Source organism: Falco rusticolus, chromosome 7 (assembly GCF_015220075.1).
Source record: "Falco rusticolus isolate bFalRus1 chromosome 7, bFalRus1.pri, whole genome shotgun sequence".
In the NCBI taxonomy this organism is placed as follows: domain Eukaryota; kingdom Metazoa; phylum Chordata; class Aves; order Falconiformes; family Falconidae; genus Falco; species Falco rusticolus.
The window spans coordinates 31486135-31505011 of NC_051193.1; the positions used below are offsets into that span (position 1 = coordinate 31486135).

Below are 18877 nucleotides of genomic sequence, written 5' to 3' on the forward strand. Positions count from 1 at the left end.
CATTGGGTTTGCAGATAATTCAATACAAATACAGTCCTGTTAAAATTCAGGTAGCAAGACAGCAGAGCCTGAGGTCCCACGGCAACAGGAGGACACTGCAGGTCTGTAGACATGTGCGTATATGCATTTGGAAATATTCAATGGCACAGAGATGTTTCTAGGGAAGACACAAAGACTTCCCTGTTATTACCATTTCATTAGGGAGCTCAGAACAAGTCAGGATTTTGTTTCCCAAATGCCCAGATGTTAGAGGTGGAATATAGGAGAGTGCTCTGTTCACTCTTCAGCAGAGAGGTTTCTCCTGGGTCTAAGGTGGACATTTATGACAGACCAGGGACCAAATACACAGGAGAGTGTCTCTGTCCTAAGCGAGCCAGCCAATGTTAGGAGGAAGGCTATCCACTGCCTGGGCTATACTTACAGGAGTCTGGAAGCAACAGTAGAGCTTGGTGAGGAATGGGTGGTTCCTTGCTAAAGAAAGGATGCGTTTCTCTGTCATGGTGCATTCAACATCATCATCTTGGAGAATGACGTCCTTCTTCAACACCTTCACTGCATAGAGCTGCCCACTCTCTTTCATCTTGGCAAGCATCACCTAAACCAAAGGGGAGGGTGAACCGCAAGAACCCTCAGTATTTAAGAGCAACACGAGCCTCCCATACCTTCTCGCACTAGAAAGGTCAGTTATCTCATGACCAGGCTTGTGGATGCAACTGAGTCAGCCTGTTAGTATGTACAATCCATGACACACGCTACTGTCTGCAGCAGCTTCTCTGGACAGAAGTACTCACACATGTTGCTCCAATGTCTGGCACGGGGCTAGCTGGTCTAAGCTCATCCACTGTGCCAGGGCCAACACCCTGAGCAGTGCCATCCATTCCAGTTCCTTTCTTAGTTATCAAACCCAAATGCACCATTTCACATTGACTTTGTGGCAAAGCAGAGAACCGAAACCACCATCTCACTGCATTTGAAACCACTGCCTTGTTTCCTTTAAAGAAACACTGCCCAAATGAGTACTAACGCATACACTTGCAATTTCTGGTACAGGCCCTAGCATGCAGCTGTTCCATTGGTTACTAACTTTTTTCTTTTATGTGATATCCAATTCTTCACTTCACTGCCAGTCTTCTTTCTCTTCCCTTTTCTCCCTTCTCTCTGTCACCAACTTTGTTGCACAAAGCATACTCTACTGGACAGCCTGTGTGCCACATTATAAAATAACTTCATCTATGTTGGAGCTTCTTAAATAAGGAACATGACTTTCCCCAAAAGACCCAGGAGTAACTCTCACCTTTCCAAAACTGCCCTTTCCCAGTACACGCAGGAAGATTAAGTCTTTGATCCCAAGCTTGCTCGCTGAACTTTCACTAATGTTGTTGCCAGCTTTCAGACTGCCTTTTCCCTGATGTCTCAAAGTAGATCTTGAAACCAGTTTCTGTGGAAGAAAGAAAGTAAGTATCCATCTGCATAGAAATTGTACTTCTGCCTCAAAAGTGCTCACAGGTAGCCAGCCTACCAAGCTGGGCACTTAGGACCTGTTCAGATGCACTGCTTGGCCACTGGAACAGAAAGCATGTTGGTACCACCACCCCACAGAGCAGCTACATGTGACCAGCCAACCCTGGCACCACGCAGAGCTGTGCTGAGATGTCAACACTGGTTCCTGACCTGGGCATTTTAAGTTGTAAACCCATTCCCAGCAGATCCAAGAAGGTGACTCTCTCCATCCTCACTCCCCAGAAGAGTAAGTCAATGAGCATGGAAATCCAGCCTCCTAGCTAACATCGGAGCCAGGTGAACTGCATAATATCTGGTGAGATCTAGAACCCGAGCAGATTTCACCTGAATCCCTTAGGTTTTTATCTGATTTTAAGGCTCTTACTCAAAGCCTAGTTCAGTGGGACCCAAACTTCAAAATATTTTACTTTCCCAGCTGGGCTGCTGGCTTCCTTCACTGCTGTAAGTTCGATGGAAGGCTGTTCATTTCCATGCCAGCAGTGAGGTGTCTGCATTTTCAGGAATTGTACCAGTATTATCACATATTTCTAGAGGTCCTATTTTTGCAGTATACGAAGATCAAGTCAACCTCCAGTGCCATCAGTTCACAGCTCTCCAGGTATGAGTACGCATATAAACCATGAGTAGTTTATTGAAGTTTATTAGCCCTATCAAAGTCACGCAGACTTCTTGAGCTCCACCTTGCGACTACTTTGGTGTAAAGCAAAATTCCTCCTGCACGGAAGACTCGTCTCAATGCCACTGAAATGGCAACCCTGGCCATGGGGAAAGAACCGAGAGCATTCAGGACAGCACCCAGCAAAACTCCCACAGATTTAAGCACAGTCTGACCGCTTACCTAGAGCCTTTAGCTCAGCAATAAAAGATTGTTAAACCACAAGCACACATTTTTATTTTCCTGGTTTCATCTCTTTTTGATGTGCAGATCATGCAAACAACAAATGCTAAAAAGGGCTGATTTTTACAGAACTAAGATGAGTGTGGGACTTCTGTTTCCCTGTAACTCCCAGGATACTGTCCCCCTGAACTGCTACAGCATGAAGAGTGAAGATAAGACAGTCTGCTGCAAACCAGCCGAAATCAAAAGGGGCAGCACAGCCTCATGAGCATGCTATGCTGATACAGCATGATGTGGTTGACCACTGTAGCTGGCTAACTGTATGACAAGATTTACCACATCTAACAATTATGTTTTGGGTTTAGTATTTTCTTTTGGGTCAAACAAAAATAAATAGACTAACATTTTATTACATGTTATTGTGGTCTCAAGCAAACTCACTTTTCAAAACTGTTCACAAAGGAAACATGATGAAAACTGACTGCTTATCACATAACAGCTCTGATTTCTGTTAGTAAACATGGGCATTTTCATTCAAGTTCTCACAGTGTGTTTTAAACTCTCTGAATAGGTTCAGATATACAACAGTTGGCCTTTTAGGATGCCTTAAGCACTGACAAGCAGAAATTGTACAGATATGTCTCAACCTTGCCAACAATCTCACTGGGACACTATCAGACAGCAAAGACCAGAGATGCTGTTGTGTTGATAGGGACCACAAATTTTAGCCTGGGAAACTGCATGGAAGAGTGAAACTGTTTCCTCAAAAATCACTCAGAAAAACAGTAACAAACCTGTGAAGAGAACCTAGGTCTCTTGCTGAGCTCTTCTTTTGCTCCATCACAAGCCACATATGCAGACAGAGCATTTGCGCTTGCAGTAAAGGTAAAAGAAGGCATGGCATGAATTATATTGATCACTAATTAGTTAGCGGTCTTATTCTCCTCTCATTCATGCCAAACAGATAAAAAAGTGGAGTCACAGCACTGTGAAACATAATCGTATAACAAAGCAACCTATAAAGCCTCCACCAGGGTAAAGTTGCACCCAAGACATTTATTTTCCAGGTGAAGTCTTTGCCACAAGCTGCAGACCATAACAACCTACTCATGCAGTCCACCACCCAAAACCATCTGTCAAAACTGAAGTCTCTGACTTCTCCTGCACCCATGTAAAGACTCAGTCGTAAATGTTTTAAACAGAGGAGAGAAAAAAAAAAAAGAATAAAAAGACTCACCGAATTTGGGGAAATGCTTCCTGGTTGCAGACCCATGCATGCCAAGGTTTTAGCAAGCTCTGCTGAGTTCACCCCACAGTTTGGCGCAACGTTTGCTTGGCATCGGATGTGGACGTTCATTTTACAGACTGACGGGGGTGATGGTAGGGATGGGAAGTAAAAGCAAAGGAACAATCAAAATAACTAGGAGGGATTTACTGGTGAGAAATAACACAGTAATTCTGCTTCAGGAAACATACCCATCCAGATCTATTCTTTAGTGCCTTTAAACTAAAGGGGTTTTTGTCACTGACCTTAGCAGAAACAAAATTAGAACTTCTGTAAGAGAATAAACTCCTGAAAATCAGGAATACACCCCAAACTTTCCAAGTAGGATGTTGCACTGCCTACAGCTATTCCTAAGCACGTTTCTCAGGTATACAGATACCACTGCAGCTATGCCTGCAGATAAAATTAGTATTTATAATGTGATTTGCGACAAACTTCCCCTACATTTGCAGGTATATAATTTTAAAGACATATTGTTCAGTGGGAAACTAAAATCTTTCCTGCTCTCACTCGTGGACACACACACACCCTCTTGTGGGAGATGAAGGCAAATGGAGACTGCTATGGCTTTACAGTCTGGATCACTGAAATAAAAGCATAACATCAGGACACGCTCTGTCATCAATTAACAGCGTGACAGTGTGGTCAACCTAAAGCAATGACCTTTTTCCCCCCGGATGCCTTTTCATTGCCTTATCAGCTGAGGAAAAAACTTCAGGTAAAGGGAAAAATGAATGCAGGAAACAGTGATACCCAAGAATATCCTCAACAATGCAAGTTAAGCAAAGCTGTGCTAAGAATGCAGAGTCCTTCTGGAAGCCAAAAATTAAGTAGTAGATCAGTGTTGTTTTAACTCTTGCAAAGATGAATATTCATTGATCAGGTTTCTCTTGAAGGTTGCACAAATGAAGCCCACACACAGTGCATCAACAGTCTAAAAATATATGTATTTTGTGAAAAGGCTACAGTAAGAAGCTGCTCACTTTTACACTGTAAGCCCTGTCGCATGATTCCCCAGAGCAAGGAACCGCAGTGGTCACAGAAAGTCGGGACTTTGTAGGTGTGGATGCTGAACTTATGAGGAATGTTGATGCCAAACCTCTGCTCAGTCACCTGAGGCTAAAGAAAAAAAAGAAAAGAAAAGCACAGATTTACAATTCAAATGCATATACAAGTTGATGTTCATTTACACACAGGCATTTAAGTGCAAGACTATGAAAATAATACCAACTCATGCAAGGTCCCAAGCCATCACCTCACTGAGGTTTACTGCAAGTGAACATTGAATGGCCAACCTCACCTGCTGCAAGCCTGCCCTGGTTTCCTTGCTGGGCAGGCTGGACTACCTGACAAAGCAGATTTTAGAAAGGGCTGCCTAGCCAATTTTGAATTCTTAAAAAACTAAGTTAGAAGTGTGGATTACCTCATCACAAACCTATCACACTGGAGTGCCACATATAAATTATGTTAGCTACAGCATTTTGTATCTAACCAGTTTTCAAATTATTAAATTGCATACTATGTGCCAACATGTAACTTTAGGTCAAACTGTTGATTTTATTAAATTTAACAGGGACTAGTTTTTCCAGCTCCTCCTAAAATTCTCATTCCTCTTCTCACCCTCCTTGTTATTAATAGACTTTCATCACAGGCCCATATTTCGCTTTATCACTTGTTCTCATGCCCTTTTTCACCTTGTTCTTTTCCAATTGTGAATCATTCAGATCTCAAAGACACCTTAGAAAACATTACATCAGCTGAAGAAACCAACCCCATTTAGCCTCCTCATTCCTTTTTACTCCGTTTCTCAACAGGCAGATCCTGAAAGACTGAGGGGGAACCCACAGCCTCACAAAGAAAAGTCAGGTGTGCAACTGAAACAGCAAGTTTAAAGTGAGTGGGGCCTCCTCAGCCTTGTCTTCTTTAAAAGGTGGCTTAAATGTGTTATAAACCCTCAATAATCCTAAGAAGAGGGGTGAGGAGACTCGCTATTTAACTTGCATTTTACCCTTAGGCATTTTAACTTATTTTCATCTGGTTTGGCAAGGGGTCCTTTTAAGAAATCTAGCTCTGCATTTTGGAGGCAAGAAATAACAAAGGCAATTGCTTATCTGCACTAGAAAGAAGGTTTCTATGTGGCACACAATACAGAGCTACCTCCCAATTAAAAACATTTCAACTGATTTTTTCTTGAACAGTTACTAAACAATTTCCAGTTCACAGAAATGAGACATGCAATACACAGGGCAGTTTTAGGTAGAAATGTTACTCCCATCAAATACAGCCAAAACTAGCAAGAAAGAAAACCTTCAGAAACACAAATTATGCAAGGGGGGTTTATTACAACATAAATAATTTCATAGAGTAAAGGTGTGGAGCAATGACTAAATGAGCACTTTAAGTTACCAGGAAAGAAAAAAAAAAAAAAGCAGCACAACAAAGACCAGTGGTTGGATTTTAAGGCCAGAGAGATCCACATTAAGAACGGGGTACCAAATTTTGATGACAATACAGTTAATCATGCAAGAAAATTACCAAGGTACAGTGGTCTTGCTATTTCTTGATGCCTTTCAATGAAGACACCCTGCCTTCTTCAGCTATGTGCTACTCCAACCAGTTGCTGGCGCTGACAGAAGAATGGCCTTTATGCATGTCCCTGACACACTTTCCCACTTTTAAATCCACAAATAAAGATAACCCAGAGTAAATTCTCTTGTAGGACAACCCCCAGCAACCCAGACACCCTGAAGATTCACAGATTATGATGACCCAAAATAAACAACATGACTTTACCTTGAGATCAGTCTTCTTAGTATTGTTTTGGCACGTGCAAGCTGTAACAATTAGATGATGGCAGCGCTTGTGTACAACACAGGTGCATACTAGGAAATAAAAGAGGTATGCTGAAAAGAGCTCTTGAAAGACTCAGAACACACAGCCCACCAGCTGGATTCTTTAAGGCTCAGCTGTATCATCAGGACACAGTAAAGATGTGAAAAATAATCAGTGGCTTAATTTCCAAAATCTCATAACAGGTCTGGAGATGCATCTCCAACCCTTTCCATCAGAAAATCTGCACTAGGTCATTCATACAGCCTAGAAAACAGCTGCCTATATAAAATATGGGCAATGCACACAGAAACAATAGTGCATATTCCCAAATGAACTGGAAAAAAAATGCTGTTGAAATAATTATCCAGTGGAGAGGATGTCACACAACGTACAAAAGCAGTATTAGAGAACACAGGTCTGAGATACCCAAAGTCATCCCTACACATCAGTGACATAGTGCTTCTTACACTGGATATCCAAGTGAGTCCTGCCCAGGTTAGTTTATCACTGAGGCTCAGTGCAGTGCTTGGGTCTGGGAAGCTGGATAACTGCAGCAGAATGGTTCTGCGTCTAAGCTAATTAGCCAATCCTCATCAAGAGGGCTAATCAGCCCTAAAGCACAGTTGGGCTCTCTCCAAGTCCGAAGCTGGCTTGGCTGGAACAAGCTTGGATTCCTCCACTTCGTAACCCCACGTGCACTGTAGACACCACTGTGTAAGGAGATTTTTGTAAGGGAAACTGCAAGTTGCAGATATGTTGCAGGATCCCACATTATTCTGTTTGTTGCTGACTTAAGCTTGTATTTGTGAAAGGCTATCAGTAACATTCACTTTCACCCAGAAATTTTATGCAGGATATCCATTTTGTTTACACACAGCTTCCTTTCACAGGAGGACACCAGTGCCCTTTGACGTTGCACAAGAAACAGGCTGCGTTAGAAGGCTATACCTGAATGACCACGCACCCATGAAGCAAGTAATTCTGCCATCTCACCACAGAAAAAGGGAAAGGCAGAACAATAATTAAGTGCAAACAAGCACCACATACAGCTATACAGCCATTCAGCCAAAACATGCAGTCAGACAAAAGCGCTGTGCCAGCCCACAGGGCTGCCCTTTGAAGTCACATCCCTAATTTCACTCTGTTGAACTTCGTAGGGAGGGAAAGGAAGAGGGTGGCTATTCTATTCTTTGTCTCCCAATACCAGCTGAACGCTGTCCTGAAGGGACCCTGGATGACTCAAGCCTAGCTGGGTGCTGCATGTACCCAGCAACTCAGTGGATCTGCACAGGATGAAACACATCAACTGGACCCTAATTATTTGCATGAATGTAGGTGGTTGCTCCTGCATGCAGGCAAGCCATCAGCCTTACAGCTGCCCAAATGCACAGTTTTGGCTGGCTGGAGAGGAGGAGGAGTGGTGACTTCAGAGAAGCTTGTAACCACAGGATGTCCCAGCAGCAGAAGAAAGCACTCCTGAAACAGCACATCCTACACACATAGCAAGCAGGAGCAGGGCATCTTACCTTGGCACTGGTATCCCTGCTTCCCAAACACGCCCCTGTTTAAAAAAAACCGAACATAATTTAACATCAGAAAGTCAGTCTTCTTGCAGATCATTTACAGAACAGAGTGCCAAAATGCAAGAGGATCCCAAATGACCAGATCCCCAGGGCAATTTAGCCAGGGTGTGAGAGCATAAGAAAGTACTACAAGGGCCATAGCTTACAGAATAGGCTGTCAACATGCACGTTACTCCCCACATTCCCCCCTCACTCTAGTTTCTGAAATGCCTCACTTTATTACAACACACACCACACTTATTAGACTGATCCCAGCAGCCCACACCCTGTTATTATCTCTCCCACTCCATGCTCTTTTGAGACATATCTCAGTTTTTCTCCCTGCTCTGCCTACTCCCCCACAGGTATCACCTCACACCTCTGCTGCCTGTTCTGTTCTCAGGCAGTTTCTCTAGTCTTTCAAGCAAGTGGGTTTTCTCAGTGTAATCTCAAACCTCCACACAAGTTAATATCTGGGGCCTTTCTTCAGCTTGCCTAGGATACTTTTCCCTCCTGTGAAACAACATCTACTCTTACAAGCGAGAAACACTGCCTCATCCCCACACCATCCCACTTTGTTTCCTGCATCCAAGATACACATCAGCTCTGGCTTCTCTGCAGTAGACTCCAGTTTGCAGCAGAAGTGTACCCTGCTAAACCTGATGGCCAAAAGGAATCTGGCAAAGTGCTGGGGGACTGATTCAGTATCAGGGACAGCATGTCGGTCCCCAGAATGTGAAGGGATGGGAAGCTCCACACCACCACATTTAAACCATTCTTACCAGATGAACTCCCTGCAGTGTGAGCAGTACGTTGGCTGTCGCAGGTAGGTAGCCATGAATTTGTGCCCGTTCACCTGATGCACTCGCCTTCGCATCGCCCGCTGGCGTTTCCGAGTAAGATTCTTAAAAATTCGATCCCTCTGGAGAGTCCCTATGCAGGGAGTAGGGAAAAAACAAAAAGGCGCAACAAAACATTAACATTATCATGAACAGTTACTACTGGTTTTGGTGTGGCGTTCAGCTGTGGAGTCCCCAATGTAAGATGGATGTGGACCTGTTGGAGCAAGTCCAGAGGAGGCCACAAAGATGATCACAGGGCTGGAGCGCCTCTCCTATGAAGACAGGCTGAAAGAGTCGGGGTTGTTCAGCCAGCAGAAGAGAAGGCTCTGGGGTGATCTTATAGTAGCCTTCCAGTACCTAAAAGGACCGACAAGAAAGCTGGAGGGACCTTTTACAAGGGCCTGTAGTGACAGAACAAGGGGTAACAGTTTTAAACTGGAAGAGGGTAGATTTAGGTTAGATATTAGGAAGAAATTCTTCACTGTGAGGGTGATGAGGCACTGGCACAGGCTGCCCAGAGCAGCTGTGGATGCCCCATCCCTGGCAGTGTTCAGGGCCAGGCTGGATGGGGCTTGGAGCAACCTGGGCTAGTGGAAGGGGTCCTTGCCCATGGCATGGGGGTTGGAGCTAAATGATCTTTTAGGTCCCTTCCAACCCAAACCATTCTCTGCTTCTATGATAAAATGCTTTTAAAGGCCACAATTACATCCCTGGTTTAGAAGTTGGGGGACCATGGTCCAGAATGAAGACAGCATCTCAGATGGGCAAAGAAGTTAATTGCAAAGGCCCCTTCAGCTCAAAATTACATTCTTCATCTAGAAATAACTGCCTCTTCCCATCTTCCTCTCCCATGTTGAGACATGTTACTAACCCATTAATTCACAAGCTGTAAACAGACCAGAAGCTCAAGGGTAATGAGCTGTTAGAACTCACAGCTCTTTGGGCAATAACTCCAGAAAACATGACTATGTGCAACCAACTGATGAGCACCTTGGTTGCTGAGCCGAAGTGAAGCAGTGCCTTGCTCAGTGAACAGCATTTATCCACCTTCAGTATTCTCATGCTACACTTCTGTATCACCATTAGTAGCAATTTTGCTTCCTGTATTGGATAAAAAGGAACAGCCTAATTTTTCAAGGACCGTTAGCTGTTTAACATATGCCACTCTCAGCTTTCTTTAAAGGGCTCATTTTCCCAAGGGTAGATAATATTTTATAGTTCTGGAAAGTGGGAACCCAGGAGCTGCTGCGTCCAAATCTGAATTGCCCCAAAATTCAACTGAATTTTTAGAATAGAATATACTGTTTCACAGTTGGAAGGGACCTACAACAATTGCACAGTCCAGCTGCCTGACCAATTCAGGGCTGACCAAAAGTTGAAGCGTGTTGTTAAGGGCACTGTCCAAATGCCTCTTAAACACCGACAGGCTTGGGGCATCGACCACCTCTCTAGGAAGCCTGTTCCAGTGTTTGACCACCCTCTCAGTAAAGAAATGCTTCTTAATGTTCAGTTTAAACCCACCCAGCACAATTTAATATCACAAAATATCATCTATTTAAATATTTTTTTTTTACTGGGTTGAGTTCAGCCATATAACTATTTCCTAGAAAAGCTAAATTTACACAAAACAAGTCACTCTTTAAAGGTAGAACTAAGCTCTAGATCAAGAAAGCTATTCCCATACAGCAGCAGCCATATGACTTGCAAATCACAGCCAGCTGGTCTCTGGGGTCCTCGCACAGACCAGGTAAGGCTCAGCTGAGCTTCCCAGATCAAAGCCTCATCTGGAGCACACCTGCCTCAGAAGAAAGAAATGAAATTTTCAAGCTAGTTGCTTTGCCAGGTAAAGGCCCTGCTAACAAGTGCATTTTGGGGACACACGCTGGAGTCTGCTAGAGGTAATTGTGCACTGACGTATGTACTCAGGACTCTTGAGCATGGACTGGATGCAAGACAAAAGCCAGCTATTGCCAAACCCTCTGCATGGGTATAAGGACACAGGAAGAGACAGGCAGCCTGTAAACTTCCCACCCATCTGATCATCCCAGAGTAGTGGATCAGCAATGGTACCCAAACACAGCTGTTACCATCCCACTTCATTTACCCATAAAAAGGGGGCAGAGCATTTCCTTGCTTTCAACTAGCTTTGTTGATTAACCCCGGGGGGGGGGGGGGGGGGGGGGGGGGGGAAGAGCAAAAATCTGTCAACCTGATCAAGGCTTGAAATGTAAGAGTCCCACATCACAGGCATACTTCCCGGTCCTCTTTATAGCAGTGGAGATAAGGGAACCATCCTGTCAGTACTGAACCCAGCCACTTCAAAGGGCCACGAGGCACACGATGTATTCTTCTCGGTACTCTTGCCACACAGGTTTAGAGGCAAAGCTGGCCATAGAGCTCAAGAGGGGTTTTCTGCTGTGTTCTCCCAGCCATTTGCGCATGTGTCCCCTCCGCAGGCACTAATGGAAACCTCCTACCCAATGGCATAACTGTAAGATGGAGCACGGCTTGACTTTAGGACAGCTTCCATTTATTTTTAAAATGGGAGTGCATGCTATAAATTAGGATTTTCCCGTTAAAACACAAAAAAGGATGTGGTAGGGCTGATCCAACCACTTAACAGAAACCTGCTTGCTTCACTTCAGAGCTTCAAGCAGCTGAGCAGAGGGACTGGTGCAGAAAAGCCTGCTTTTCTAGGGAAGCACTTAAACATGTGCTTAATTCTCACCGAGGTCAACAGGACTCAGGGGACCACAGGAAGTGCCAGCCTAAATCAGAACATTGGTCCATCTAGTTCAGCATCTTGTCTCTATCAGTGGGCAACCAGAAACACATGACAGCAAGATGGAGGAACCCTGCATCTGGGAGATAATTTGCCTCTTTCCCACACAGAAGATGTCATTTTGATCTCCAGAAGTGGGAGCTGACATGCGGAGGTTTAATATCCCTTCCAAACATTCAATCATCTTTGCACAACTTTAATACCACTCGTATCTACCATAGGAACACATGGCTGAGAAGAACTTCAAGAGGTCAACTGGTTAGTCAGTCTTCCCAAAAGATCAAGAGCAGTTGCTTCACTGAGCCCAAGCCTCCTGCAACTTCAGACAAGAATTAAAAATAGATAAATAAATAATCCTTATAGTATTATAGAATTTGCCCACCTTTAAATTCAAAAGAACATCTCCTTGATCTAGGTTTAAACATAAGTTTGAGTGTTTTCCTGGATCAGGGCCAAACACCTCAACCAGCAAAGTATCCTGTTCTTGGCATTCAGCACATACAGGAGAACTTCCAAGGCATGGAAAGGGAAAAACAGCGTTTGTGAGTGGGTGCTGAGCACCTAAGTCAATCACCTAAAGCAGCAATTCAGTTACTAGCTTGCTTCATACCAGCTGCTCCATTAGAAGCCCAGCAACTGATGCCCTTTAAGTTCATACGCTCACATTTAACAGTTTATGAAAGTATGTTTCCAATTTAGCTCATATAGTTTCTGGTTTTGTTACGGTTCCCCTCAACAATCAGCATGGGGTAACTGGCTCCCTGGTGCTCTCCCATGCAGCAAGAGGCCCACATGCAGCCAAGAAAAAAACCCAGTCCTTTGCACCAGGAATAGGGGACACTTGAAAGTGGCCTGCAAAGCCACTGAGTGGGACACTGCTGTGCATCCCTGTGGTTTGCCTGGCTTCAGAGAGACTGCAATTTTGAAATGGTTCAGGAAGACCAACAAATGACAGGCACACACTTTTTCATGGGTGGCAGAGGAAGCTGCCTGAACTGGTAGATGACATCCATGGCCAGTCTTGAGCCACCTCCTCAGAGCTGTACTCTGTCTCCATCTCCTGTTCTCCAGCCACTGAAATCCCACACAACACATCTTCCATCTTACCGACCCACTTTTCATTAAAACACATGCCACGAGTTTTTTGTCCTTTTTTTTTGTCTAAAAACATAATTCATACTTAAAACATTCCTCAAATTTCATATTTTCCCACACTACTTGGCTGCGTTACCCTGCTAACTTTCTCCAGATGCTGCACGTCTTCCAGGTGGTTCTCACCCAAGCTTACATTCACCTCACATTACATTATAACAAATCTAAGCTCTGCTAAGCAGGAGGTAACTTCAGCAAGGCCTGGATTGCTCTTCATATGCAATCAGCTCTTTGGGGCACTGCTGTTCCCATTTCCTGATGCTGTCTTGAGCAAAAAGGAGAGGGAGCACACAGCACAACTTCAGCCACACCTCAGGCCCAGGCAATAGCTGCAGGAGACCATTCACCACATGATCCAGTAGATCTACATACACAACCGCATCCCGCAGAATAAATCCCTCCTTCAGAGCGCATGGGAGCTCACCTGTCCCATGCACCACACCACAGAGCAGACAAGTTCAACCCTCCAACAGGGCGCAAGTGATTTTGAAACAGTGGAATGTATCACTACAAAAAACACCTTCCATTCACCAGCCTCCCCAACCACTGAGACAGCAGTTCCTCAGCTCACACCCACCACATCTGCTCAACAGCCCCCAGTGCTGCTGGGCAGAAACCAATTCAGTGCTGAAGTCTGCTAGTGGACAGGGTGGCCAATGCAGCAGCCTCTCACCTGTAGCATCAGAGGCTATAAAGTCATCATAGACATTTTCTCCACTCATGTTCTGCATTCTGGCTGATTTCCTATAGAATATATATTTGCCTTCTGCACGTGGAGAGCATTTCACAAAACAAAGCAGCTCTAGACCACTTTAGGAGACTCAGACTTTTAAAAGCCTCTAATCTCTGGTAAAGCAACAACCACCATGAATGGTTCAAACGTCCAAATGCTGCTATAAAAAACAAGCAACTAATTGCTCAGTGAAGGGAGTTTCCCCATCCATGGTCAAATTTGGAAGTCTGTAACTACGGGGTATTTACTGTGCCTGGCTATGTGCAAAAGTAACTACAAAGTGAAATACTAAAAAGCCTCTTCCCCTTTCCTCCTCTCCACTCATGCCTAACACGTGTTTATGGCAATGGAAATTTTATGCACGTGGAGGGAGAGGAGAATAAATAGCCCACCAAGTCATCTGAGGACATCTGCATGCACTAGCACACCACTCACCTACTCAGCAGCCTCATTATGCCACCCTGCCCCCAGCTTACCCAAATCCTACCCTTCCCGGCCAGGGATCCCCCCCTTTCTTCCCCCCCACCATTTTTTATCCCAGGGAGTTATTTCAAGTAAGTCCTTCCAGTGGTGGCGTAACTAACAGCAGTAAGACAAGACTAAGAGCTGCAGGATGAAGTGGGGTGTGTGTGTATCTGCTTGCCTCAAGTAGTTAAAGCCTGAGAGGTCTCGTGTATTGGGAATTAATGTCACCGTCACGCTGCCAACCACTGCTATAATGCTGGCACAGCAAGGGTTGTCCGCGTACCTCCTGAAACATGACAACTGCTAGTGTTACACTCCCATATACGTCAATGGAATTTTTCTTTGAAAGAAATAAAGATATTCAAAAAAGCAACTTAAAAAGCCTTAAAGCAATAATGCTAATGTTAGGTTAAAACTTAATTATGCCTTTTTTATTAGTACCAATACACCTGTTATCCTATGCTACCCTGGGAGCACTGCAAGAAAAATCCTGTGGCACAGAGTGAGTGATACATAAGCACGGAGCACAGACCGACCACCAAACTTAGTAAACTGTAAAAAGCAAGATAGCAGACAGACCCCTCCCCTCTCGTGAGCACCATGGCACTAAACAATGATTTCAGATCAGGCTAAATGCTCACCTAGCTCATGCCTTAATGGCAAGTACTAATGGGTGTTTTAGGAAAAGAACATATAAAACAAACCAAGTAAATGGCGGGGGAATGAATACACATACCCACACCCTCCAGCCATCAGTATGTAGGTGTTCTCTCAATATTTACCTAACAGCGGGCTTCCTCACATCTACTGAATATAAGCAGAGGCTAAACCAAGATGTTTATTTTCCAAGCTGAAGACGTATGTTATGACAAAAATCCCTTACAATGGCTTAGTATCTTTTAACCAGGAGTTTTATCACCATAATCCTGTAGATGGTCAAAACCACAGGAAGCCTTGCTAATTAAAACATTACGAACACAACACAGCATTGACGAAGAAGCTGACAGCCTGACTCCGAAAAGGGAAAAGGATTGAAAGGCTATAGCCCACCCAAATTGGTATTTCTACTGCAGACTGTTCTGCTTCCCTAGCGTTAGTGCTGCAGAGTGATAGTCTTGTCTTTCCTAATTACTGCAAAGTTTTTTCTTCAGTTCCCCTCAAAAGTCACTTGGACGCATGAATTGGCCAGGTGGAAAACAGCCACATTCACAGAGATCACGCTAACCGAGCAGGGTTTTCTTTCCCACTCCATCAAAGTTTCTGTCCTTCTCTTGCTTTTGCCAGTCTGCACAGCAAACCGGATTGGTTCAAATCCCAGAAGAGGCTCATTGCAAAGCAAACATGTGGCACATCAAACACAAGCTGGGACTTATGTTTGGTCCAGCTACTGTTTTCCCCTCTTAAACTGGATCAAGTTTTGTACAAAGACGAGAGAAAGAGCCAGCTAGTGCTGGCAGCAGTAGGTTGTCTTCTAGGACTTCAGAGAAAACCTATGTTAACAGGCTGTCCATCTTGTAATATGACAACCCATCAATATTGTCTGAAAGAGTAAGAAGGAACAATGATGCTCCAAATCAAATAGGATTTTCCACTTATGGTATGAAACAGCATTACCAGCAGTCTTGGAAATGCAAAAACATGTAAGCGTCCCTGCATCGAATCACACACAACTTAGCACAGAGGCAAGGTCTCTGTTTCTCGTCCAAGTGCTGAAGTAGGGCAGATCCTTCTTCCTTGTTTTCCTGTCAGGTCTTGGACAGCAGTTCATGTCAGCTCTCAGTGATTAGCAGCATGTGAGTACTGAGGCTGAATGATGATGTTTCAGCGCTGCAGCAATGAGAACAGGATCAGTGAAGTTCACACACGGTATTAGTGAGCATGACAGTGCTCAGCTGTTGCTACAAAAGCCCATCACAGGCTTATTTCTAGAACTACACAACGACAGCCTCTGGTGCCTCTGGTGGCACCAGTAGGTGAGACAGAAAAGCTGAGAGGACAGGTCTCCATGTTCCCCAAGCTTACCAGCTACAGCTCTGCTCCACCCATGACTGCTAACCTCACCACTCACTTCACCAGTGTGGAACTGGGATCCAGAACCTTTCAGGGGCTTCAGTTTTCTTCACTCACAGTCTCTTGCATTTGGTTGCAGCAGTGCCAGGGACAGCAAGACAGCTTTGCAGAGCTGGAGTGACCAGTACATGGCTGCTGGGAGCCATCCACATGTGCAGGAGGGGAGAGGGCTGCAAAGCAGGGGGGAGAACCTAGTGCTGGGGCTGAAGGAGGAATTGCTGCTTTTTATCTGTTTGCATAAGGTCTATGAGGACATGAGACAGAAGGAAAAAGGCAGCCTGAGAAACTCTTAAAACAAGTATTCTGCTGCCACTTCAAGTCTACCGACCAATTATGAATACCATACAGGTTATTTTGCATAGAGTTCAAATCATGATTGCCACACGGGCTTTCAGATGTGCACAGGGCAGCTCAAAAATATTATTCTCCACATCTGCTTTTACAAGTTATTACTGGGAAATTTTTTTTTAGACTGCTAGTGGATATTGACAGCTATGAAGCAAGGCACTGCAGCATGTTGCACAAGGCTGAAAAACATGAATGGAAAAGCCTTTCCATTCATTTCTGTAGTGAGTAACAATGAACTGAGCAAATGGGATACTGAGGATAACAAAAGATTTCAGTGAACATAAGCAACCCCATGCCATAAGAGGCCAGGTTCTCAGACAGAGATCGTTGCACGCCAGCCCACTTGTGCTTTCCAAGCCACAGGCTGCATAAACACTGCTGGCTGCCAAGGAAGATGTGTTTGAAGGCAACAGCCATTTCCCTGCACTTCCCTCTCCCTTCTCTTCACAGCCACACCACTGTGAGAGAAGAAAGGGGGCAGCCCCATTTTTCACCCTGTGCTTGCTCCTCTGCCAAGGGCAAGGAAGTTTTTACCTGCGCACTACTTTATCATTCCATCTCTGGAAGTTTTTGCATTAGTCTGGAGATGGTAACCTCATGATACTTCTGTTTGCAAGACAGACCAGGTTGGGGTGATAATGGCAGAGAACTGTCTCAGCTTGCAGAAAGAGAAGATGCCAGGAGAGAATAATCTTATTTAAAATTAGAGGAGGGACTTGAGGGAGACAGCAGAAACCCAAGCACTGAGCTGAGCCCTTCAGGGCCCCAGACTGGCACTGTAACTGGAAGGCCACCTCATATCTGGCCCATACCCAGGAGGAGACACATGATACCCACGCAGTTTGGAAAAGCAAGATAAATCAGTCAGATCGTATCCAGCAAAATAACAGATACACCATTCCCTCCGGCTGTAGTTGAACACTGTCTTCCAGCAGTGGTAAGAGGTCCCAAAAGACACCCCAGACCCACTGCTCCCTCTTCCCAATGGAGTCCCCCCACACACCATCTCAGACCTGCCAGCATGCATCCACCTGCAACTGCTCCATAACCACTCCTGTCACGTTGATCTGGGATAAGAACAGGGAACAAAAACCCCACAGAAAAACCCTATTATTAAAAATTTAAGTCAACTCACACAAACAGTGAGAAACAGGCAGTAATAACCACCTCCCCTCCTCAGCTGCAGGCAGAATGGCACATCCTTGCAGTCTCAACTATCATAAGATGGGGACAATGCTCCTTCTTACTTTAAGATGTGCAAATAATACTGGTACCTCGTACTTCTTACTGCATTGCTCATTAAAGCCTTAAATTGATTCCTCTCCCTCCTCCCCTCACAGTTATAATCATTATTATTTCCTTGTGCTTAGGCAAGTGAATTTCCATTGTAAAACCTCCTGTTAGTCCTTCCCACCTATTAAACTCAAGAGAAAAATGTTGAGATGTGATTTACTAGAGAAGGAAACCATTTAAATATATTATTCATTAAAAACAGGAAAATAAAACTAACAAAGCAACTTTGATCTTTTCCATGATTAATTCATGCGCCAGAAGCCCTCTGCACCGTAAGTTTTAGAAGATTGCAAACTACGCTGGCTACAGAGCAGAAGCAGCACTAACGGAGTGACAGCATTTATAGGTCAAAGCTACCAGCACTTGTGCAAAACCCTTGCAAAAAGCAGAACTGGCAGGCTGGGCAAACAGTAAGGAGATCCTGAACCCTTCCCTGCTCCCGACGCCTCGGGGCTCATGGGTGTCGTAACCATCAGCAGCTTGCACACTCATAGGTGGCTCCGTAGTAGGTATTGCAACATGCTATTAGGAGCCCTACCCACACACGAGCTGTGAAGCACGAGCTCCAGGTTAAACCTATTTTTAACTAGATGCAGTTTAAAGGTATTTAGTAGATGCTCTGGGGACATCCTTCTTTTGGGCTATATGGCCAGCTTCAGAATTAAAATTAGCTGCTTTGGTGTTAAAACAAGAGTGCCCACACAAGGTTTTACACTCAACTAAGTCTGCTTAAAATTCACACCTTTATGGTTAGGCAGTGCAATCTTCCAGAGACATGGGCTTAATGTCTGTCTCAATAGAGGGAGGACCAGGAAAATATTCTTTATGTAACACGAGACAAAACACACAAAGAAATCAGGATCAACAGAAAGCCAGTTGAAACAGGAGTATCGAGCAGCTTGTGTCCAGAGGGACCCAAAGTTTTACAGCAATTCCACAAGAGGCAATCACGTTCCTCAACATGGCACCATCCCTAGGACGAAACCTCAAGCTGTCCTCACCAGGGGCACTGTACTTTTCAGTGGGAAAGCAAACTGTAACCCAAAGCCCAACTGGAATCTAGTCAGGAACAAATTAATTGGGAGAGCTAATTAAGTAGGACAAGTTAACACTCCCCTTTTTCTGCTGTGGTGCAATGCCTCAGCCTTTCCCCC

At 44.5% G+C, this 18877-nt stretch overlaps 1 protein-coding gene across 1 annotated transcript in view; it reads right to left on the minus strand.

Moving 5' to 3' along the window:
• Positions 1 to 18877, minus strand: part of PRKCH (protein kinase C eta) — a 121436-nt gene that overhangs the window by 61873 nt on the left and 40686 nt on the right. Inside the window, exons 3-9 of the mRNA XM_037395085.1 lie at positions 8821 to 8971; positions 8003 to 8037; positions 6438 to 6526; positions 4628 to 4763; positions 3597 to 3724; positions 1295 to 1438; positions 422 to 595 (exon numbers count right to left, since the gene is read on the minus strand). Of these exons, the coding sequence (XP_037250982.1) occupies positions 422 to 595; positions 1295 to 1438; positions 3597 to 3724; positions 4628 to 4763; positions 6438 to 6526; positions 8003 to 8037; positions 8821 to 8971 (857 nt within the window). The remainder of the gene's footprint in view (positions 1 to 421; positions 596 to 1294; positions 1439 to 3596; positions 3725 to 4627; positions 4764 to 6437; positions 6527 to 8002; positions 8038 to 8820; positions 8972 to 18877) is intronic.